Source organism: Manacus candei, unplaced genomic scaffold (assembly GCF_025592945.1).
Source record: "Manacus candei isolate 608988 ecotype Guabito, Panama unplaced genomic scaffold, ASM2559294v1 h1tg000065l, whole genome shotgun sequence".
Lineage (NCBI taxonomy): Eukaryota > Metazoa > Chordata > Aves > Passeriformes > Pipridae > Manacus > Manacus candei.
Window position 1 is genome coordinate 11,570,686 of NW_026138113.1, and position 24,410 is coordinate 11,595,095.

General features: G+C 41.5%; 1 protein-coding gene across 3 annotated transcripts in view; it reads right to left on the minus strand.

The window, feature by feature from the left end:
• Window positions 1–24,410, minus strand: part of PEPD (peptidase D) — a 139,914-nt gene that overhangs the window by 73,580 nt on the left and 41,924 nt on the right. For all 3 annotated transcript variants that reach the window (XM_051805987.1, XM_051805988.1, XM_051805989.1), the window contains exon 9: window positions 24,143–24,189. In XM_051805987.1, coding sequence (XP_051661947.1) covers window positions 24,143–24,189 — 47 coding nt within the window. The remainder of the gene's footprint in view (window positions 1–24,142; window positions 24,190–24,410) is intronic.

The following is a 24,410-nucleotide window of genomic DNA, read 5'->3' on the forward strand; positions in this document are numbered from 1 at the left end:
TCAGCAAACTTAGGAGATATAAACTGAAATACAGGCTTTATTTGCCATTCCTCACTGACAAAGCAAGAACAGATGAGGATCAGTGCTGAAACCCCATTACCAGGCTACAGACAATTCTGTCTTACCATCAGATTTCAAAGGTCTCCACAAACACAAAGCAAAAAGATCTGGTTCATGTTCTGAGGACCAGGCAGAGGACCAAGAGCAGGGGGGATGTTAGAAGAGTACGACACATTGTTGAAGACCATGGAACATCAGGGAGAGGTTCAGATGGCTGCTGAATCCTCTGAACTCAGGGTGATGTTTAGGAAGCTGCCCATTGGTTTGCTCAGACACACATTTTTACACTTAACTTCCCTAATTCCTTCCTTAGAAAAGTCTTTGCCAGAACCAGCTGGTTCTCCATTTAAAAAGTGCTGATTCCTTAAACAGGTAGAATCTGCCATTTCCCTTGTTTATGGTTTTTATCCTATCTGTGCACCTCAGTTTCTATTCAATTTTGTCTGGCTTCACCACCCAGTTACTAACACATGGAGGCTTTTTCTTTAAGCACCCAAGCAGCCCCCAGCAGTACCAGAGCACTCCTTAAGGGACTGTGTATTTACCAGAATGGCTGTTCTTGGATAATGCAGTGTGTAGGCCCTCACATTTCTCAAGGAAAAACTGTTCCTTGCCATCACTTTCAAAATGGAGCTGACATGAGTCACATTAGCTGTGACTCTCCACACATACATCAGACACAGAAGTACTACAGAGAGAGATTTAAAGAACATTACCTGGGACTAGAGTCATTCCCCCCGAGGTAATTAAGCTTTTGTTCTGATGTATACACAAGAATCTCATTAGCTGTTTCTGAGAGTTTACTACACAAAGGATGTGTTCAGTTGTTTGCAGACTGTCGGGTCTAAATTATTTCCAGATCACAAGTGCAGTATTCTCTAGCTTTCATCTAAATTCTTTCTTCTGAAACTTATGACTTCTCTTGTCTATATTTAAAAAAAATATATATATTAATAAGTTCGATTCATCAAATGATCCAGATCTTACTGCTCAAACTTCCCATCATTTTGATGACCTACTAACTCCCAAAGTTATAGAGAGTTCGTTAATCTATATGATTAACTGGGATCTAGAAATTGCTTCTGAGATGTCAAATGCCATCAGATTTAACATCATCTCCTTTGTAACCCCACTTGTGAAAAAAAGAACAAGTGCTGGAGGATGACTTGTTCCTGACAACTGCTTCTGTCAGTAAGCCAGGCTTTAATCCATTTAATGTGAACCTTATTAATATTGTATACAGCTAATCCGAATGTTGTGTGATAATAAGTCAAATGCATTGCTGAAGGCTGAATATATTACAGCCATGGAGTTAACTTTATCAACTATATGTAATCTAATTTAAAAAATTAAATCCCGGGTTCTTTAATAAGATGTCCTTCATGACACCACATTAACTCCAATTAATTAAATACTTGTCCTCCACTACTGGAACTTCATATCAGCACTGTCATTGTTGCCAAATAAGCTTCTCTCACAAATTCAACCTGGTATCATCCATAACCCTAGTCTGCACCTACTAGTTGCTCCCTCTCCTCCTGCCCCAAGTGTAAATCAGAAGCAGATGCTCTGTTAAAATGTAAACCACTCTTTGGAATTTCTATATTGAATACATATATGGACATTAAATTTTTAGCCAACAAAGTTCATTCATTTCCTCATGAAATAAATATGCACAGTTTTTCACTTTTAATACTCACTGAAAAAGAAATGGAAGTGCTAAATGAGATCTGTCTGCATCATGGCTTCATTTAAGAAAGTTAATAATGAAATTATGTTTATATATATATATGTGTGTGTGTATATACATATACACAAAACAGTGTATTTTTAAAAGGACTACTTATTTAACTACAGATGTCAGTTGACTGGTAATTCCACCAAACAAATTACTTTTTCCCCTTCATTTTTTGAATTCAGTTACTTTTATTTGTCCCCAAGTATTCAGCAGAAAGCAGTAACATCAATAAAAAATGTCAATTTTGACCTGCCTCATGAGATGCAAGAGCTCCAGACAGATTTTCAGTCAGAAGCCAGGGTGACTAGAACAGCTATTATTAACAGCTGTTAGACAGAGTGGCACGACCAGAAGACAGCTCCCTAGATTTAGGCTGGATTAAGTGGATACTGTACTCAGACAGACCTTCAAGCACTGTAAATAAATTTAAAATGCTACATTGTGGTTGAACTCTCTCTGCTGTCAGAACTGGTTAGGTCACACCACATGAGAGGGTTTACAGCAAAGTGACAAGGACTTTGCTGAATGGCAAGCTGTATATGGCTTATCATAATGAATTAAAATGACTTAATACAGGCACCTGAGCAAAGGTCTACAAGAATGAGTGAGGCAAAGGAGATGGTTTGACATAGAACTAACCAGAAAATCGCTATAGGAAAGGAGAAAATACAGCAGCTTTGCTAGAAAGATCACTAGGTTTTAAATAACATTTCCTGCTTCTCCCCTGTGCTATCAAATCGTTCTTTGGTTTTATGCCATCTTTGGGTTTATGTGTTTAAAATGGAGTAGTCAAATAGAATTAACTTTTAATTGGGCAGATACACAAGTTTCATGACCTATAAATCACCATGGGTAAATACTCAGTTTTCATGAGCCAGTGACAGGACATCAGTATTATTCATATTAAAAAAGGAATCAAAGCAAACTAAGATGTTTTGCAGCATTTCCTGATTTTGTTTAAAAAATCACAGAGATCATCTTAGCACTTAACTTTCCTCTTCGTTTCTGACACATTTGCCACCATCCATCTCAAAAAATAAACTGAAACTCTACAAAATATAAACCAGAAAAGGACTCCAAACCCAAATAACCCAAACCAGCTACTGGAGAAGGGCTCAAGTGACCACAGAAATGCTGGCATTTCTTCTTTATTACTAATATGTTCAAAGTGCCCCTTACTGCTCTCTGAAGCTCCAGGTTTGTATTCTGTAGCACGGCAGTATTTGTAACAGAACAATGGGAAAATTACTGTTACCCAAGTATTTCCTGCTCTTATGCCAATTACCTCCATGAACTTCAAGCAAGACCACTTCATGCAGCGTTCTCCTGGTGCCACAACCCTGCTGGGGACAAGGGGCAGGAGCAATTCTTTCTGAGGTCCTTCCTGCACCAAATGGGTGACCTGTGTGCTGAACCTACACTGCTGCTCACCAGTTTCTTCAGTGGGGTTCTAGGGAAGAAGGCAGCACACAGATGGCACAAACTTCTGCTGTTCCTTTTCAACAGCAGCATCTCTTCATGCCCCTCTTGGAATATTAGTAAGGATTTTAAATTAAGACTAGCTGAGAAGATGGAGGGTCATTTCAGAAAGCATCTAAGTATCTTGCAAATTTAAGCCCATAAACCCAAAATACCACAGCACTGATTCATACTCTACCCAAAAAGATACAGTTGCACTTAAAAATCTAGGCTTTAAAAGCTTAAATTCTACTGAAAAGGCAATATGGAAGAGGGACTACAGCACTTCTCAAAATTGAAACCAAGGTCTTTCCTTACATTAACAGCAGCTCCTTTGATAATCTAAGCTGAAAAGAATCCAATACAGTTTTCACTCTCCAGTCTTACTTTTAATACCCTGTTAGCTCGGATAACGAAAATAGATGAATCCATTTCACTTGCAGCTTCTTGTGCACCAGGTGAGCTCACCAGCCCGAGCTGCCTTTGGGAAAACACAGCTCCTCCAGGGGTCCTCAGGGAAGGGAAGGGAATTACTGCTACTGCTCTTCATTAGAAAAAATGGGAAAGGAGAAGCTTGAGGATAACATTTAACAGCTGTGGTTACTCTCTTGGAAGAACACAGATTTTTAATTTCTCTTTTTGAATTTCTAATAATTGCAACTGGAAAGGGATGCCACCGTTAAAATGCACACAATACAGAAATAAACTGCAGTTCTCTGAGCTATTTCGTTTACTTTCCTACTAAATAATCAATGCAATAAAAGCTCTTGAGACTGCTACAAGTCATATTTCCAAGTGTACAATCATTCAGATAAGCATCTTCTTGATCACAGCTAGTCAAAACAAGACCATAATGTACAAAGCTCACCCACAGTGAAAAAAAAAAATAAATTTCTTTGTGCTACTAATTTTATAATACATTTTATCATCTTTCTCTCGAGTGAGTTTTCTACAGATGCTTGCAAAACTCATTTACAAATACTCTGACCTTTTGGCAGGTAATAAAAATGTTTCCCCTATTTACTTCAGCTGCTTCCAGTACCTGCAGCAATCACCACACTGGGATGAACTGCAGTTTAGAGACTACCCACATTCATGTTCCTACTCCATCATTTACCAGCAGTTTAATTTTGTTCTTCTTATATTCACTTTGTTAAGAATCTTTAAAAATGAGTCTACGGTCCTTTAATTAGTAATTTCCTGAGCTGTATTCTGCTTTTATTTCACCTCTTAATGACTAACAACAACTAAAACCCACCTGGTAACAACAGCAATCTGAACAGCTCAACAAAAACTGGAATTGGACAATAATGCACCGAAGCAGCACAGCTGCAGAAGGCCAGTGCTGCACCTGAACGGGGAGGGGACCTGCTGGGTGGCTTTGGGGGCACTTGTGGATATTGCCCAGAGGAGCAGGAGATCCAGCTGAGGCTGCTCATCTGCTGTTACAGGCACCGTACAGAGAATTGGAGCTTCTCCTCTGTCTGCACAGAGATGAGAAATAATGAAAGCAGAAACATAAGGTGGCCAAACAGGCTCGTTTGGCACCTCCTGGCAGAGCTCATTACAGAAACACATTTTTAAGTTCTGGTCCAAGCCTCAGCCCCTGGATTTGCTGATCCTTATCCCAGCTGGTTGAGTTGGTTGGTGGTGTCTCAGCTGGAAGCTTTCCTGACTTCTGTTATTAGAGGAGCATTTATTATAACTCTAGTTTTCTGTTCTGTTCTCATATGACAACGTGCAAGGCAAGTTCATCAAGCCCATTAACTAATTACCTGCATTAACAGTATTAAAAGCCCAAGTATTTTTCATACCTCAGGATGTATAGGCTAAGCATTGTCACAATGGCACTTAGTGATGCTTTTTTAGAATTCATACCAGCATTAAGGTTGGAAAAGACCTCCAAGATTATCAAGTCCAACCTTTAACCAAACACCACCTTGTCCCCCAGCCCAGAGCACTCAGTGCCACATCCAGTCCTTCCTTGGACAGTTCCAGGGATGGGGACTCCACCACCTCCCTGGGCAGCCCTTTCCAGAGCCTGATCACCCTTTCCATGAAGAAATTCCTCCTGATGTCCAACCTGACCCTCCCCTGGTGCAGCTTGAGGCCGTTCCCTCTCATCCTATTTACCATGTGCTCTGATGCCCTCACACCTCCACGATGGAAATCTTTAACCTCAAACAAAATCAGACATTCAGGCCAATTCGTAATTAATTTACTAAGGAGTCTCATGTGCAATAAATCCTTAAATAGGGAATACCACTAGACTTCACAGCAAATTAATCTGATACACTCTCCTTGCTAGAAAAAGATAAAGTATACAATATTCTATGACCTACCTATTTTTATTCAGAATAAAGATGATTATATAAGCCATGTGGGGCTTCTGAGTTTGCTGTCTACAACTCTCAGATATTATCCTCTTTGAATAAAAAGGAATAAACCAACAAAAAAGCAAACAAATAACAACTTACTAACCTGGTGAAACCCTAGTGGCTTCTCACGCTCTTAAAACTAAAATGCTACCCCCTTTTGCTTCCCATGTCCCACTCCTCTTTCCTGAAAACACTGTTAACATGAGGAATATGTTTTTGTTTTTACAACTTCTTGATTTACTCTACATTGGATTTTTCCAGTAACAGCAGGTTCACATAAAATTTGTGTAGATTCTTTGCTGGGTAAAAATCATATCTATGTTTACTTCTACTTGCTTTTATGTTTAGTAGCCTTTTAAGTATTCATTTTCCCTAATCCCTTTGGCCTTCTGTATCTTTCAACCAAGTCTCCTCACAATCCTGCACTCTGAGTCAGAGCAGCACTTACCTTCTCTAATCAATCTGAAAATCAAGACCCTTGAATGCAATTATAAATACTGATTTTTATATTGCCCAGACTTCTGTGGCAAAAGATGAGAACCACACACCAAATCCCCCCTAAATCTTTGTGTGCTGCTGAGGCATCTTCCTGCCCACCTGTATTTACTGATACTGAAATCTGGGATGTGCTGCTGGGTAATTCCCACTTCAGTGGCCTCACCACTGTGCTGAGGGAAACAACCTGGTGTTTCCAGGCTGTGGATGGCACACAAACCTCTTCTGCTGCAGACTAAGGACACAGGAGACAAACCCTCAGGTAGGGGTGTTGGGGCAATGGCTCAGTCTCACTGGGGTTCTCCCCACCTCTGCAGGTTACAGATGTTTTGAAGTCCTCTGCCAGCCTCTTGCATGTAGATCAAGGGGGATAAATGGGGAATAATGGGTCTTGCCAAGAAAACTTTGGACAAGTTCATGTGTCTTCTCTTCCCAAAACTATGACTGTAGGATAAGGAATGCAAAAATCTTCAGAGGCTGCTAATAACCCCACGGGGCACTGCTGCTCAGTCTTTTGAGAGAGATGTGTTTTATACCTGTGATGACAACTCCTGAAGCTGCAAAAGCATATAAGATGTTGTGCTCCAGCAGATCTTATTTAAAGCAACTTTAAATATTAGAGAGGTGTGTGTGTGCACACTTACATCCTCTAAAATCGGAAATACATACAAATAATATGTTAAACACATACAGAACCTGGCTAGAGTACTGAATTTCATTCTTCTTTCACCCATGCACCCAGTTTCATTAAATCACACCTTTCAGGCTTTCCATCATCTAATAACTTTGTCAAAGAAGAGAAGGCATTTTGGAGGCTAACTAGTGCTATTTAAAGAATAACAGTATTCCTTTTGGTCTCTTTCCAACCAACTGGCACAAACCCTCATTAACAAAGGCTCTGACAGCCCTGTGTCTGTGGAAAGCCCTCCTGACTCTCTCAGCACCTTGCAATATTGAACAGAGCAAACTCTGTGCCAAGTACCCAGATCTTGAAAACACTCATGACAGCTTCATTTCTTTCAGAATTTACCCATTCGAAACCCACAGGTTTTCAGCTCTTAAGAGGCCTTAAATTCTCCCTGCAATAAGAGATTGTCATTCCCTGATGCTTTTAGAAGGACAAAATGTTCAACAGGAACAAACAAAAGATCAGGCTGATAACAAGCAAAATTCTGAGCTCAGGTATTTTTAATTTCTACTCTAATCTCAACTTTGTTCAGCTTCTCTACTTTATAAATAATTTATTGACCACACTCCTTTCACCACTATTTTCTGAACTATCCTCTCTGAGGTTCATTACTTCCTGTTATAATCTGCCCACATTTCTATGAAACATATATACCATAGTGGGACAGATACTGTGAGACACCTTTCCTTGGTTTAGTACACTGAATGTGGCTGAAAATAGGCTAGGAAAGATAGAAAAGATACAAGTGAAGAGGGAAGGAAGGAAGAAGGAATGAAGAAGCTTGCAGGCTTGCTCTCTGGTGTAATTTAAATAGTAAAAATGCCAGCCAAGTATTTTCAAGCACTTTCCAAAAAACAAGATACGGAAACAGAGATGTTAAAAATGAAACTGAAACTGATGGTCTAATGCCACTATAAGTCTGGAAAGTAGAGAAGTTATACTTTCAGCCATGTTTGAAGTATTTATTCAATGAAATGTCATTATTCCTATCAACAGCCCCATTCTTGGAACAGCCACATCAGACCATTCTGTCACAGCACGGGGTAGCATCAAAGTCTCGAGGCCAATGGTTCTTTCTGAGTCTTTTGCATAAGATCAGGTATGTATTGAAAAAAAAAAATACAGCTTCCCCCTTCTTTCTCCAGTTCTTAACAGGTTTCTTTTTTCTATTATTCCTTAAAGATGTTCCTCAGCACAGACTGAAAGTTTATGTTGTTCACACTCAGGACCAGTGTTACCACACAGGGTTTATAAGTATATCTCAGACAGCCACACTTCTGGGGAGTTAAACAGATACTTTGCTCTTACAATACAAATCAGCAAGACTAGTGGCTTCAAGGAAGTATTTTTGTTGGCAGAATGCTGTGTGAACATTACTTGTATCAAAACCATGTGCCAACTCACCCCACAAATAAATTGCAACCTCGTAAAATTGTCAAAATTGTATCCCTTAGGAGCAACAAAAGTTTGATTCACATGCACTTTCTGCATTGTAAAATATTTCATATGTTGTTTCTCCTATGTAATGCATAATAGGCTACATGGTTTGATTTATACTTTGGGATCCAGTACATCTATTAACTATGTAAAACACAGCACATCGAATATTTCACAGTTTACGCTCTGAGTTTCAATTATTCCTGACACAGAAACAATGAATGGGTGGAGGCAAGAAAGCATTGGGGGGGGATCAAAAGAAACAAAAAAAACCCCAAAAAAACCCCCCAACCAACAACAACCCAGAGGCTGGTTGGGCACTGCCCAGGCTCCCCAGGGCAGTGGGCACAGCCCCAAGGCTGCCAGAGCTCCAGGAGGGTTTGGACAACGTTCTCAGGGACAGGGTGGGATTGTTGGGGTGTCTGTGCAGGGCCAGGAGTTGGACTGGATGATCCTTAGGGGTCCCTTCCAGCTCAGGATATTCTGTGATTCCATGAACAAAAAAGAGTTGCCTGCTGACTACTGCCATTCTAAATCATTCCAGAGTAAGGCAGGAGCCAGACTAGGGAAACATTAAGAACTGAGAGACCAAAACAAATTCAGCTACCAAAGAAGTAGCATCTTTCCAATATTGGGGTAGGAAAGCATTTTAATCCATTCCTATACCATCATTAACATTGAAAGTAATATTTCTATGTGAGCTGAGAAAAAATATTTTATTATGAATAAAATACAATAAATTAATTTGAAATATGAGGAGGAAATAAAGCTAGATAGATTGTTACTATGAATGAAAACCTTGCCTCAGTTAGGCAATTATCAGTTTTGGAAATGAAGATCATATAAGCAAGTTAGCAGCCACTTTTCAAAAAAATCCCAAACAAATCCTTGTTAGAAGGATTGAAGAGAGACTCTTCTAACTCTTGTTAGAAGCGTCTATCATGTGCAGTAAAAACCCCTGACATTATTTGCATGTCAAAATAGAACACTGACAGCATCTGTGCACACAAGAGTCAAACCTGTATATCTGAACAATTCTTTCAATTTTTCGGATGATGAAAACACAAGTTTTCTGGATTTTAACAGTAAATAAATTGTTCTGAGTGGTGGAAACAACTGCTCTAATATACATGTTAAAACATTAAGATCAGAAAGATGAACCCTTCGTTATGTTAAAGTTTTACTGATGTATCAAAAAAAAGCCTGTGCATGTGAATAGCAAGCATCCAAGTCCCCAGACAATGGCATTGCCTCACCAACAATAAAAATAACAAACTACACCCACAGCTGCACTACACCCAAACTCTGTAACAGATCAGATTTAAAATTGAGCAGTGCACCGAGGCAGCTGTTAGCCTTTCAAGTGTCAGCTCCAAACAAATGAACGGCTGAGCAGTCTCCACCAAACGGTGCCTTGACAATCACAAACTGCGTTTTGAAATCCAAATTCCACTGCAATATTACTGAGCAAGTTTTCTGAACTGTAGTGATTTGCTTGAGTAAAAATAAAACCAGTGCCGAACGTGGTTCTGCAAGCTATCACATCCACTTCACCATCCAATTCTTTCAAGGAAGACAGACTGGAGATGAAAGAAATGGAGATCAGAGCAGGAATTTGATATACAAGAGGCTGGAAGTTACATCACACATGCAACCCTTGTCAAATTCCTCCAACTACAGCTATGTACACATAATCTACAGCTAAGATGAATCAGAATATTCTCCAAGAACCAGCATGATGTGAACCATATCTCAGCTTGAAGCCACAAAGGAATTGGCCAATAGTTGAGATTTTTGCACACCATCATCCATTTTCAGCACACGCTCTTGGAATTAGGGAAGACAAGTAAGCAGACAGTAGCAACTAATTGTATGGCCCTCTCCTTTCCCTTGGAGGTTTATTTTTTCTCTTCAAAGCTTTACAGATTGATTGTAAAGCCATGCTGTAAATCAAAAGGGAGCCACTACTCATTACCTAGTTAGAATTTCCTGGGCTCTTCCTGCGAAGCCATTTCTCTGCTGTTTGATCCAAGGGCCACCGGCAATGTCTACAAGAGCACTGCCTATTAGGGCAGCTGAGACACGTTTTTTCCCAGATCCATTTTCAGCAGCTTGATGAATTTCCACCTGCTTCCAGTTCTAAAGAGAACCACCAAGACACACGATTCAAGGATTCAAAATACTTGTTCAGGTTGAACAAAGAAACAAAAATATACGTAAAATCAGCTAGGATTGACTCAGAGGAAAAGGAAGTGGAGTGCCTGGTCTGCTGGTGCAGACCAACATGCCCAGCTGTGATTACCTACACTCCATCTGAAAAATAAAGTGACACCTTTTTCTTTTTCAACAAAAAATGAAGATTTAAAAGTACCATTGCCACTGTAAAAGTTATCTCTCATCAAGGAAAAATACATTAAAAGACACAAGCATCCTGCTCATCTCTATCAGCTTCTAACTTTTCTCCTGATGTATGAAAGATGGTAGAGAAAGTTTTATTTTCTGGGGTTTTTTTAATCTCTGAAATACATCAAGCCTCTTCTTCCCACTCCTGCTGGAGGACACTACTCAAACAATCCATTTCTATTTTCCAGTCCTTCAGCACGCAACAGCGCACTCAGTCCTTCACTCAGGTCCTTTCTAGATAAAAGTGAATACTTTAAGCCAAGTTTTCATCACTGCCAGCTTTGAGAAGCCCTGTGCCTCTTGTTCCAGTACAAACAGTGAACACAGGTACGAACAGCAGGGCTCTGGCAGCAGCCCAGCCATGACTGCCCAAGCCCCAGTGGCTACAGGAGGTACCTGAAGGAGTATGGCTGTACCTCTGGGATCTGGGGACTCCTCTGAGAGGGTTGCTGGATGCCAGCAGAGGCCTAATGAGCAGGTGTGGAAGCCCTGAAGGAAGATGAATGGCACCTGATAATGGTCTGGCATTTATTTGGAATGGCAATGGTGACAGCTGTGATCTGCCATGATTTGTAGCTGTAAGTCTGGAGCCCTACACCCCCCTCAAGGGTGGGTGGATCAAGGCAAAGCCATCAGCAGATTGCCAAGATGCAAAGCAGGACCACCTGCCTGAACTGGTGCCACTGGCACCCCACAGTCCCCACTCAGCCCCACTGAGCACAGCCAAGTGACCTGGCACAGTACAAACCTGTAACACACAACCTTGGTCCCACACAGTCCAAAGGGAAACACTGGGACAGTCTCTCCCTGCACAACCTTACACCCACTGATTTTTCCAAGCTGTCTTTAGAGCACCAAAGCAGTGGCAAAGGGCATAACCCTGCCCCTCCTCTCTGTGTCAGCTCACCAAGCAGGAGGGGAAAGTGGAGCAAGATTAAAAGTATAGACTGAACCTTGAAGGAGTGAATACAACTGGCAAACAGCAAAGTAATTTGGCCAAAAATAGCCCACAGGGACCGTGCCCACAGGTGTAGGTGCAGCCAGGGTGCCTGGTGCAGTGATTCTGTGTAGATCAAGTGGGATGACATGCAGGAGGTTACGGGACCTGAGCTACAGAACGTGGTAACAGCAGAGCACTGTGTTTCCCCATAATATACTGGAATAAATTTTTCAATCCTTGTCACAATAATATGGAATAAAGTTCTGAACTGCTGAAAGGCCTCACAAAATCTTTTAAAATTACTTATGCATGCTAAGCAAAACTGAACCGAAAACTAACATAATTTACTGGAAAAAAAACTTGTCACATTGCACTGCGAGCTCTACATAATAACTACCCACACAAATGAATCTGCATCCTTTAGAAAGTGAAAAACTTATTGATTTTTACTTTCAAGGTCCTATCTTCATGTCTCAAAACCAGAGGTTCTTAATTTAATGTTGCTTGAGACTATTTTGAGTATCATCAATATTTTATATTTAGAAACGTACAAATCACAAAACAATGTGATATATACAAATAACTGAGAAAAAAAAGTACAAGTAAAGGTGACTCATCCTGTCCCAAGGTTGGTATGTATTTGGGACCCATTTGTCTTTATGCCTCACTGCAATATTATGGTGACTGAATGGTGCTTCTTCCTTGAACTTCAGTGACAAGGCAGCACAACATTCCTCCTACCATCTCACAACTAGTGTCACTTTGCAAAAGTCTTTGAACACATGATGCAAGACCTATCCATTTTGTCAACGTTTTGTCACAGTTAATGACCAGACCACACTCAGCACCAAAGAACACCCATGAGGAAACAGGGAAGGGGCAGGAAATCTGCTGGGTTTGGATCTGTTATTTAAGTAATAGAAAAACAGTATTTTAATTTCTGCTAGGAATAATGCACAGGCTTTGATTTGACAAGCCTTACACAAACAGCAGAATTAAGGCAGCAGAAATGCACACACACGTTGCCTCCCTCCCAGAGGAAGCAGGTTCCCCCGGAGGCAAGTGTCAGCTCCGGTCCCCACTGCTCCCTCAGACCCGGGCTGAAGATGAACATATTGCTCTTGTTCACCCAAACATGTCACTCAGGCACACACTGAGTGTCAGATCCAACCCGTGTTCCTAAGCAACCCCACACTCCCTCCACGTCCTCCCCCCGCTGCCACCGGCAGACAAGAGGTTTTAATCGCCAATTCACACTGCATCCGACGGGGAAGAACCCATCAGGAGAGGCCTGGGCACAGCACTGCATTAAGCAGCATCAGCTGCTTCACCAAGGCATGCAGTCTGTAACGAAAAAACAGCATTTTTACCTTTGAGTTGTTTATAAAGAGAAGCTTTCTTTAAAAAAAAAAAATCCTGGCTTAAACAGAAAATAATGCAAATACCAGCTAAAAATTTTTATTCTTGCCAGCAGGTATGGAAACATTCTGTTAGAGGTACTGAGGGTTAAACTTTTTTCTGACATTTATAATATTCAGTGCTGGAAAAAAGTCTCTGCAAAGAATAATTGCTCCCACAGGGACCAATCCATGGGTCACAGTTTTTTGCGCTTGATGGCAACAGAGCCTTGAATGAGATTTTCTATAAAACCCAGATTTAAGCTAGCAGCATAATCACAACGTTTGCCCTAGCTCTAGAAGCTGAACTAAAGCACCACTTCTACAGTGTAATTATTCTACATATGTTCCAAAAACCCATGGGGAAATCTTATTATTCAGAAGAATAAATAGGGTAAAAATAAATGGTTTTTAATTTCAGCCAATTTTTACCCTCCTTATGAATTTTCATTTTTCTTATGCAAGTTTAAGTCCATGGGAGGAAGGATTTGCCTTGAAGAAATAATTAAACTTTCATCTTCAGTTATGCTTCTTAGCAAATACACAGCCACCCACATAGCACACAACGCACAAGTGCTGTTCGGTGACACAGAGTGCCAACATAATCACCAGCGCCTCATAATCTTCCTTTCAGTTTCAAATTGCATATTTGAAGTCTGAACTTCTGTTCAACAACCCAGAGCAAGCAGAAATGCAGTAAGGGGGCTTAGGTTAGAAGGAAGTTGGTGTCTTAGCATAGAGCTTAAGTTGCCCTCAATAGTTTTTCGAATATTTGAGCTATAAGGCAGTAATTTGTCATTTGGGATATGCAAATCTACTAATTTAAGGATAATAAAAGATTATAGCACTCAATTTATGATGACAAAGTCTGGACAAGATGTAGTTGGCTGCAGAACCCAGAATTTTTCAGGGCAGGGGAGGTGAGGAAGCAGGACTCCGTCTGGTTCAGGAAGATCCAGGCACATTTTGCAACTAAGCCTACACCTGCTTCAATTCCTGGGAACATCTCAACACTCCATTCTTTATGCAGGGACCAAACAAATGACTACCCAGGTGCTCTGTAGGCAGGTCTCCTCATTGGTAAACACTCTGCACCCTGTTCACAGGGTCCCACTGACCCATCCACTGCCCTCAAGCCACACACCCTCTCGGCAGACGCTGCTCCTTTTGGCCGGAGCACAGGCTGCTTTCCAGCACCTCAGCTGGCTGAAGGGAAGGGCAGAAAGAGCAATCACCAGCAGTGAAGTCAGAGGTTAATGTAGACTGATGGGCTGAAATGGGATTAATTTTCACTTGTTATTCTAAACTGCATAAGGGACCCAAATCTAGCTCCAAAGGCCTGTTGTAGCTGATAAACTCACTACACCAATCCCAAGTGCTAGAACCAATATGAAAATGAAGCACAAAGTAAAACAGAAAACTACCAGAGAGAAGTTACAACTCCTTATCCCCGAACTCTTTCAAGTAACAGAGACCTCCTTGCCCCACCAGCCCCAAATAACCAACAAGTTCACCTGAACCAAACAAATTCTAGACCCCTCAGAGGTCTTATGGACACAAGTCTCTGATTTGCACTGGCAACACAAACAGCACTGGCCGGGACCTTCCTCAGTTTAATGGTTTCTTGTCATACAATACCCACTTCCTTCTCACAGAGTTACTGATGAAAAGCAGATCAGTCCTCCCTCAACACAAACATCTCAGAAATCTCCTCAAATCTTGCAGAATTGGGAAGCCAACTCCTGAATGTTGTTACCATTTCCAACCCAAACGACATATTAGTAACAGACATGTTCTTCTTCTCCTCCTTCAAACCCACAATAAAGACAAAAAATTATCCTGGAGAGTTGATCCAATGCAATGTATTACACCCAGCATCAAACCTTTCATTACAGAGGAAATCTAGAGATTAGACAGGTAAAAGGTCACTAACAAATCACATGTAAACTAAACTTCACACAGTCCTAACATTTACAGCTTACAGTTACACTGTGCACCCAAACAGCCCCACACCATTTTTACAAATTATCTACTAATCAGAGACATAGGAATGCTTGCCCACCTCTGCCACTCAGTGCTGACCACGAGAACACAGCAGGTTCATTCTGAACTAAGAAAGAGCAGAAATCCAGTCCAATACTCCTGAAGGATGACACTTTACAAGGGGATTGTTCCAAGACAGAAGTGATGGCAACTGTACCTTACACTAAAGGATTAGCTTATATCACATATCTCCTTAGTTCTTATAAATATACAGGTTTCAGTAGATGAATTGGGAGACACAGAGTCAGTTGTCAGCAAAGCTCTTCGTATCCCTCACTTGCCAAGACTGCCTCAAGGCTCAGTTTGATTTTAGCAGAAACATCACCTCTACTGTCTAATATGATTCAGATTCCTCCCCAGTCCTAACATTTTCCATCACTGCTGCCTGCCTGCCAGAGGAGGTGTCCTGTGGTTTGTGAACAAAGCAGGACTGGTGGGTGATGTGGTGGTCAGTGGCCGTCTTGGGCAGAGTGACCACAAAATGTTAGAATTTTCTGTACTGGGTGAAGTGAGGGAGGGGCACCAGCAGGACTTCCACCTCAGACTGCCAGCAGCCAGGCTATTTATGACACTGATTGACAGAGACCCTTGGAAGTCAGTGCTGAAGGACAAAGGAGTCCAGGAAGGCTGGATATGGCCTGTCAGCATAATGTCTGTTCCGGGCAATGTCATGGAAGAGATCATCCTGAGTGCCATCCTGAGGACAACCAGAGGATCAAACCCAGCCAGCAGGGACTTATGAAAGGCATGTCCTGCTTGACCAACCTGATCTCCTTCTATGACAAAGTGACCCGTTTAGTAGGTAAGGGAAAGGCTGTGGATGTGTCTCTCTAGACTTCAGTAAAGCATTTGGTACCACCTCCCACAGTATCCTCCCAGGAAAACTTGCTGCTCATGGCTTTTAGGAGTAGACTCTTAGATGGGTAAAAACCTGGCTGGATGGCTGGACCCAGAGAGCTGCAGTGAATGGAGCTAAATCCAGTTGGGGTCAGTCACTAGTAGTGTTCCCAAGGGCTCAATTTTGGGGCCAGTCCTGTTTAACATCTTTACTGATGATCTGGATGTGGGGACCCTCTGTAAATTTGCAGACACCTCTGCACCCTCTGTAAATTTGCAGACAAGTTGGGTGGGAGTGTGGATCTGCTGGAGGGCAGGAAGGTTCTACAAAGAGACCTGGACAGACTTGATCAATGAACCAAGGACAACAGCACAAGGTTCAATAAGGGCAAGTGCTGGGTCCTGCACTTTGACCACGACAACCCCCTGAAGTGCTCCAGGCTGGGGGAGGAGTGGCTCAAGAGCTGTTTGGCAGAAAGGGACCTGGGGGTGCTGGTCAACAGCAGCTGAACCTGAGCCAGGGTGTGCCCAGGTGGCCAAGAAACCCAATGGCACCTGGGCTGTATGAGGAATAGTGTGGCAGCAGGACCAGGGAAGTGATTCTTCCTCTACTCAGCACTGGTGAGGCCTCAAGTGCTGTGTCCAACTTTGGGCCCCTCACTTTAAAGGGGACATTGAGGTCCTGGAAAGTGTTCAGCAAAGGACAGCATGGCTTATGAAAGGTCTAGAGAACATGTCTTATGAGGAGCAGCTGAGAGAGCTGGGATTGTTTAGTCTTGAGAAGAGGAGGCTCAGGGGGGACCTCATGGCTCTCTACAACTCTGACAGGAGGGTGTAGTGAGGAGGGGTTGGTCTCCTTCTGTGCCTGCAGTGAGAGCACCAGAGGAAATGGCCTCAAGCTGAGACAGGGGAGATTCAGATTAGGTATGAGAAAAAAGAATTTCACTGTTCAGGTGGTCAGGCACTGGAACAGGGAGGTGGTGGAGTCACCATCCCTGGAGGTATTAAAGAGGCATCTGGATCTGGCACTGGATAGTGTGGTTTGGTGGTTTAGGGGTTCCAGTGGCAGGGCTGGGTTGATGGCTGGACTGGATGATCTTAAATGTCTCTTCCAACCCTGCTGATTCTATAATTCTACGATCACACGTCATCCTGTAATGATAACCCTGACCCTGCATTTTTCAACACTGCTGATAATGTGCACAGTAAAAAAAATACCACCTTCCAAAAGAGTACACAATTCTGCACAATTCACCCCCGAGAGAGATGATGCAACAAAAGAAAACCAAACAAAAATCAAGCAAACAAAAGAACCATCACGACAAACATTAGAAATGCTACTTAATAGGCTGGAAGGTAGCACTTGCACATCATGGTGATGAGGATGCCCCAAGAACAAATCTGGAAAAGAATTTATGCAGTGGCCATGCCAGCAGCAAGGAAAAAAATCTTTTTGCTTTCTTTTCACCTGTGTAAAATGGGTTTGATTTTCAGAAGGTCAGTGTGCAACACCACATCATTAATGGACACTCTTGGTATTCCACCCATTTCCTTCAAGTTGGGCTTCTGGTCTCTGAGCATGATCCCGAGCAATTCTGGTTATAAAAAGATGGCCAACAAACACAAAATTCTCATCTCTCTCCTTCATCAGTAATTAGCATCAGTAATTAGCAAAAATTACTGAGCTAAAGCTCACAATGCAGATAAAGCCTCACATATGGTAGAATCTTTACTTTTGACTTGTCTGAACAAGCATGAACAAAATCCACAGCAAATAATAAGCAGTTCAGCCTGCTGTCTTTTACAATGAGTTCCATTTCACATATTGCCAATCTTAGCTTGTCATTAGCAATGCTAATTAGTTCACTATCTCAATGCCACCCCAGATTCAGTAGAAACCGAGATCATTACTAATTTGAGAAGAAAGCTTTTTCTGTTGTTAATATAACTAATAGTAACAGTCACCCTAGAAAACACCCACAGAAATTAATATTGCTTGCAATTTTCAATCAGTTACAAAATTAAAATAAAAACAGCGACTACTTTTTGAATTCCAAAAAGATAATAAAAGGATAATTATGAATTATCACAGCACTTACTATATTAACAACCCTGTGAGGACATACAACGACACAGCATTTAAAGTTAGGTTTATCTTGCTGAGCAAGGACGCCAGGTTCTGTATGCACACACGTGGTGTACATCCTTCCACAGCTCTCTTTCTGAAGGGAAACATTTTCCAGTATGAGCGTGGTAATTGTTCTTTGGTATCTGTGGGCTGATAGAGGGTTTAGTTTTAAAGCTCTCACATGATCCAATTTCACAATTTTTTTGTAGAAGATAAAAACCAATTATGTGGAACTTCAATCAGAAGTCACAAGAGAGACCTGTGCAATTAAACAGTGCCCTTCCACCAGGAGGTGACTGAAAGAGAGAACACAGGAGCTTGCCACAGGACCTCCTGACAAGGGAAAATGCTGAGAGTTACTGGGAACATACTGGAACTGCTCTGCTCTCTCCCAGCAGTAAATGGAGTCCATCACCAACCACACTGAACAGCAGTTCAGGCAAAACAAGTCTCAGAGTGCCCCCACACTCCCCTCCCCAGGAGGTTTCCAACTCCCAGCTCCTCTCAGCTGGGCAGAGGGAAGAGCAGGGAGACTGGAAGCAGGTATGGACACCTGGAACCTCCCAAGTGGATTCAGGTCTCCTACAGCAGATGAGGTGCTGAGACAGGAGGTCTCCACGCTCACAAATAACCCTCACTTCTGGTGGACAGAGTGTGCATACATATGCAATTGTGCCTCCGTATGTCACAGAAGAGAAACAATGCTCAGGGGTTTTCTAAAACCAATTTTTAAATTTAGGTTTATTTGGAGCCTATTTACAACCTGACTTCAGCTGGATTAGGAAATGAGTGGCGACAGCCTAATTTAAAACATCAAAGAACCAGCTGTACCTGAGGGAAGGCAGGCAGGGGGGGAAGGCTCCAGGAAGTGTCTCTCTGAATCCAGCTGCTCTTCCCAGCAAATATATTATACCTGACTTCCCTGTGGGCACTGGGCATGTGAGATTCAGGAGCCCTCTCTAACCAAGCAATTAGCAGGGACCCAGCATTTGCTGTCAGAGCTGTCAGCACTAAGCTGCCAACCTGGCCCTGGGCTGCTGTAGGTCATTTTGGAGCACCATTTTTAGGAAGATCTGGGGGATCCTGCCACCCCTGAACAGGCACAAGAACAAAACCACTGGCTCAGCTACTCCTTCCCTGCTGCCCCCTGTGCAATCCTTGTTGAACAGAAGCTCCTGGGCTGCTGTGCAGTGAGGATATTCTGCTAAGAACAGAGATTGTGTCTGATCCACTTCTTTCTTCAACCCTTCTGCTAGAACTAGGTATCAACACAAACAAACAATACTGGGTACAGCAGGCAGACACCAATCCTACCACTCAGGCCCGCAGCAACAAAGGAAAATTAATGGATTGGGTTGGGGTTTTTTAAACGTGGGGAAAGGCCACCTCCTGCCTCTCTCAGTTTTTTATGCATTTTCAAGTTTTCAAACTAGCCTTTTGATAGCAGCAATCTATATTTAAGACCCCATCACCTCTATTTGTGAGGCAGTCTGGCAAATAAGGCAGTCAAGCCACTTCCAGGCTACCCAACACTAACTGTTAAAAAAAAAAAGAAACAATATTTCAGTAGCTGAGCAGACTGACATGGTGCTTGAGATTAATGGAGTGCTGGTCTGTTGTTTAATAAAAATACACAAATACCAGTGAGGGTCATGGCACAATTCAACACCATTCCCACGCCAAAAAGCAACAGTGAAAAATAGCAACGCCCCTGTACTTTCGCCAGCTGCAATGAGAATTCTTACTTACTATCCACACATTCTTATGTAAAGAACTTACAAAGGCTACAATTGAGCTGAAATTCTAACCAGACTCATGAAAAAAACCAGAAATATTCTTAAAGATCCTTTGCTGCAGAAGTCAGCGACCGTCTCAAAAACACTCAAAGCACAAATATCAGGAGACTGTAAGTGGCAAATACTGATTAGCTAAAATAATCAGCATTTCACTAAAAGGAAATATCCAAAGGAAAATAAAATTATTCTGGCTATTTTTTCTTTTCTAGTGAAATAACATGTATGTTTTATTTTCAGTTTGTTCCACTGGAGCAGAGGAGAGAGAGATAAATGAAAGATGAGAGCCATAATCCGTGAGAGCACTCTCAAACTTCCACAGATAGTGAAATTTAACACTGACAGATATGACAGCAGCTCATCTCAGGGTCTAAGCTCTGCTCTGGAATCAGGGACAGGACCGAAAAGAATAGGGATAAAAAACTTTTATCAGCCTCAGCTGGTAAGAGAGGCAAGGTGTAAAAATAGTCTGTAAGCATTGTAAACCAAGAAGAAAAAAAACCTCTGTAGCTGCTTTCTTGCCATTTTACTCTTCAAATTGTTGCTGTTACAGCAGAGTGGGGTTTAAGTTTAGTATTAATTACTACAGAATCCCCACAATTACTTACCCTCACAGTAAAGAATTTCTTCCTAATACCTAATCTAAACCCACCCTCTGTCAGTGTGAAGCCATTCCCCCTGTCCTGTCACTTCAGCCCCTTGTCAATAGTCTCTCTTCACCTTTCCTGCAGGCTCCCTTCAGGCCTTAGAAGGCCAAAATTAGGTCACCCCAAAGCTTCTCCAGGCTGAACAATCCCAGCTCTCCCAGCCTTTCCTCCAGCAGAGCTGCTCCATCCCTCTGATCCTCTTGGTGCCTCCCCTGGACTCTCTGCAGCAGCTCCATGTCCTGCTGTGCTGTTCCCCAGGGCTGGAGCAGCTCTGCTGGGGGGTCTCACCTGAGGGGCAGAATCACCTCCCACACCAGCCACGCTCCCTTGTTTTAGAGGACTCCACTCTCCAGGATCAGGATCCACTTTGGATCCTCAGCACTGGGATCACAGTTATTTCCACAGTAACCCCAAGGTGCTCCTGTGATCAGCAGCAGCAAAAGTTTCAGAGGCTTCACACCATGTAGGGAGATGTTGGGCAAGGGAACGAGTGTTTAGGCCTGGTTTAGTGCTGCCCAGCATCACCAAGGCAATGAGAACCACATCCTCATTTCATCAGCTCAGGACTGTGCACTCCTAGCAGAGCACCCTCAGGGCTATTAAGGACAGCACAAAACCCCACAAACATGAGTAATGCATACTATAGCTACATGTCCAAAATCCCTGGTGTAGGAAGTTGTTCACCTGTTGCTCCAGTACACACTTTCCTGTCATTCCCCAATCCGAAGGACCATTCCAAGTAGCCACCCCAACCTTAAAAATGTTCCCTTCAATAAAAAGGGAACAAATGAGGAAATGCATGGAAGATTCAACACCTCGTTTGGAAAACAGAAGTAAGCAGATGAACAGGTAACACTCTAGAAATTAATAAACACTGATCCAGAAGATATTTCCAGAACTTTAGACCACCCTGAAACAGAAGACTGCAGGTTCTAATTAGTACTTTCAGTGTGTTTATATACATACACAAAACATTTTTATTTATATGTGCACACAACTTATCTGAATTCTCAGATTTCATTCACATGCTTCTCGAGCTGAAGAGATTTCTTTTACCATTTTGCTATATTTTAACAATATATACACTACAGAGTGGTTACATAATTAAAAGCCTTTAATTAAAGAAGATTAATTACACATGAGATAAGCACAAACACTAAACAAACTGCTTCAGAGAAAACCCAGATCTGACCTACCAAAATGACTTTCTATGCAATTACACATGCTGTGAATTACTGTTTGTAGATAATTGCATGGGCTGTCTCCTTAAAGTCAACCGACCACACATTAAAGTTAAATAACATCAAACCAAAAAAGAAGTCAGGGCTGATTGGATTTGCAGTTAAATGTGTTCATTTTTTATATATCTCAGCATTAACACACTACTGGTTCAAAATCATTTCCTAATGCTTGACCAAATGGACAAAGAAAAGGCAACATTTAGGTCCCACATCCAGTAATGGAAAATTTTAATTGCTTTTGGGATCTCTGGCATTATTCTTCCCAGCAGACAGGGTCAGAGCAGCTTTGTACCCAACACTGCACATGCTATAGTCCACAATGTCAAAGAATGAAAGTAAAGTAATAAGAAAGGGGGGCCATTGGGCACATTTCAAGAGCTATCTATATTCATTTAAAAAAAAAAAAAAATCAGTTTCACAGCCATCAGTGGGAACTGCAAGTGCAGGGGAAGAGAGCCACACAATTCAGAAAGCTTTCACAAAGGGAGTGGAAGCCCTAGAAACAGCAGAAAATGAAAAATTACACTAACTTTTAATTGATCTTCCAAAGACAAGTGCGAACACTTTTGATAAATCCATCCGGACTATGAATTTTGCTGACAAAGGAAAAAAACAAAGAAACGACCACCCCCAAAAACCTCCATAACTCTACTATTTCAGTGAAAATTGTCTATTTTTGCATGTTGGCTATTTTTAGGTCTCTGAAAGTTCCCTTCTTAGACTACATTCACAGATAGGTCACCTGTATTTAGAACAGAGATTTCCTAGACTGTTTTCTAACTTCATTTATAAACATTTCAATGATATGTTTGTTGCCGGAAAGGTGTGAAAATGACAGGTTTACATTTTTATGACCCTTTTTCTCAAGGGAACAAGGGAACAGAAACCAGTGCAAGGATGAATTCTACCAGCAAAAGAAACTCAAGTTCTAATTATAGTCTCCAAGGCAGATGCTGCAGAGTAGTCTGCCAAGACCTCTTTTATTAGCTAAATAACCTCAAACTATTTCAAGAGTGTAATCTATCAAAAGGTATGGAAGAACAGAAGGCAATTTTAAATAAGTGTAACAACTGTTTTATTTATTTGTTTGTTTGTTTTAATTGAAAGAAACAAATAATCTTTCCAAAAGGTTGATGTGTATGGAAGGAGCTAGCCAGGGAAGTATGAAAGTCCTGGAGTAAAAATGCAGTATAACTCCTAGTCTTACAGAAAACTGTATATATATGTATCTGTTGTGTGACATTGAAATCAAACTGTCAGAATCGTGACATTTAAAAGCACCTGAGAACAAATTCTGCTTTATGGAAATTTTTGATTGCTACTGACTTCCAGAACCAAAATTTCACTATCAGCATGTATAGCCTGGGCAGTGAGTAACTGAACACAAAGTTCAGGAGTAAAGTTGAAGACAGAATGTATACAACATGTTTTTTCCCCTTTTACCTGGTGGTATATGTAACTGCAATTCGAAGCACAAGCAAATTATAAGCATGAGCCTATAGCACCTGCAGAACTTTAAACTGCTTAAAAATGTAACATTAGTTTCTCCATATTGCATATGTCATAAAGGCATTATTTGTCTTTTGAGCTACCTTGAAATTCTGATGACAAAGACTGTGGTCACTTTATTTCCCCCTCCCTGGGTGCTGCTCTAGCCTGCTTACTAGCCTTTGAAAAATTACTGCCAAGAAACAACAGTAACTGAGATATGACTGCTGTTTTCTATTCCTTCATTATGCAAATACTTTGAAAACAGAAAATATCGTGTGCAAGCTAAAAATAAATGGACTTGATGATCAAACCCATGCTTTATAACATAAATGCTGATGATCTAATGTAAATATTGATTCAAGTGAGGAGGCAATGTTTTGCTAAGGTCTAGACACACCATTACTGTACCAGCTAAGAGCAGACAAAGCCCCCGTGTCTGCCTGTGCAGAGAGATCTGCTGCCTTCTCACTGACCCCTCAACTGCTGCAGGAACCCCCAGCACAGGTGTGAGCTGAGCTCCTTGTACAGGCCAACTACAGGGACTGCTGGCTTGGAACTGCAGGCAAAATGCAGCTCAACACAGCCTTTGGTAAGATCCTTAACACCCATCCCTGCAGTCTGCTGAGCATAACCAGGCTAAGGGCAATGCTTATCCATAAACACCATTTTATCAGATGGCTCCAAACAATAATAACAGATATTTTGTAAAGCTTCTGTAAATTGCTAGAACTCCAGGAAGAGAGGATTTCACTTAACTGTCACCAAAAAATAATCAATCCTCATCAAATACGGGTTTGAAACTGATGAATTACCACCTCAAAATAATAAAATAATGCTTGCAATGGTCTTCAAACAGCAACGAGCTCTCAGTCTCAACTGAATCCATGTTACTGCTTTGTCTCCGCTGCTGCTTCTCCCCACACTAGAGACTTTCTCCTTTTTATTATAATTACTGAAAGAACTCTTACCTTTCCATCTCGTATTCTTTCATTCCTGGTTTTACTGCCTTCATTACCTGTAAGATACATATTAACATGGGACAATGATAGCAGGAGGGAATCTCATATTTATAAATTTATGACTTATGACTATCTCCAGAGGAACCTATGATACAAAAATATCATCTGTACTTTATTTAAATTTACATCAGTAGATGTATTTTAAAACTACATTGGAATCAATCTCGTTTTAATCTTTACAAATGCTTGCAGTCTCCAGCAATAAAGCAAGTTTAAT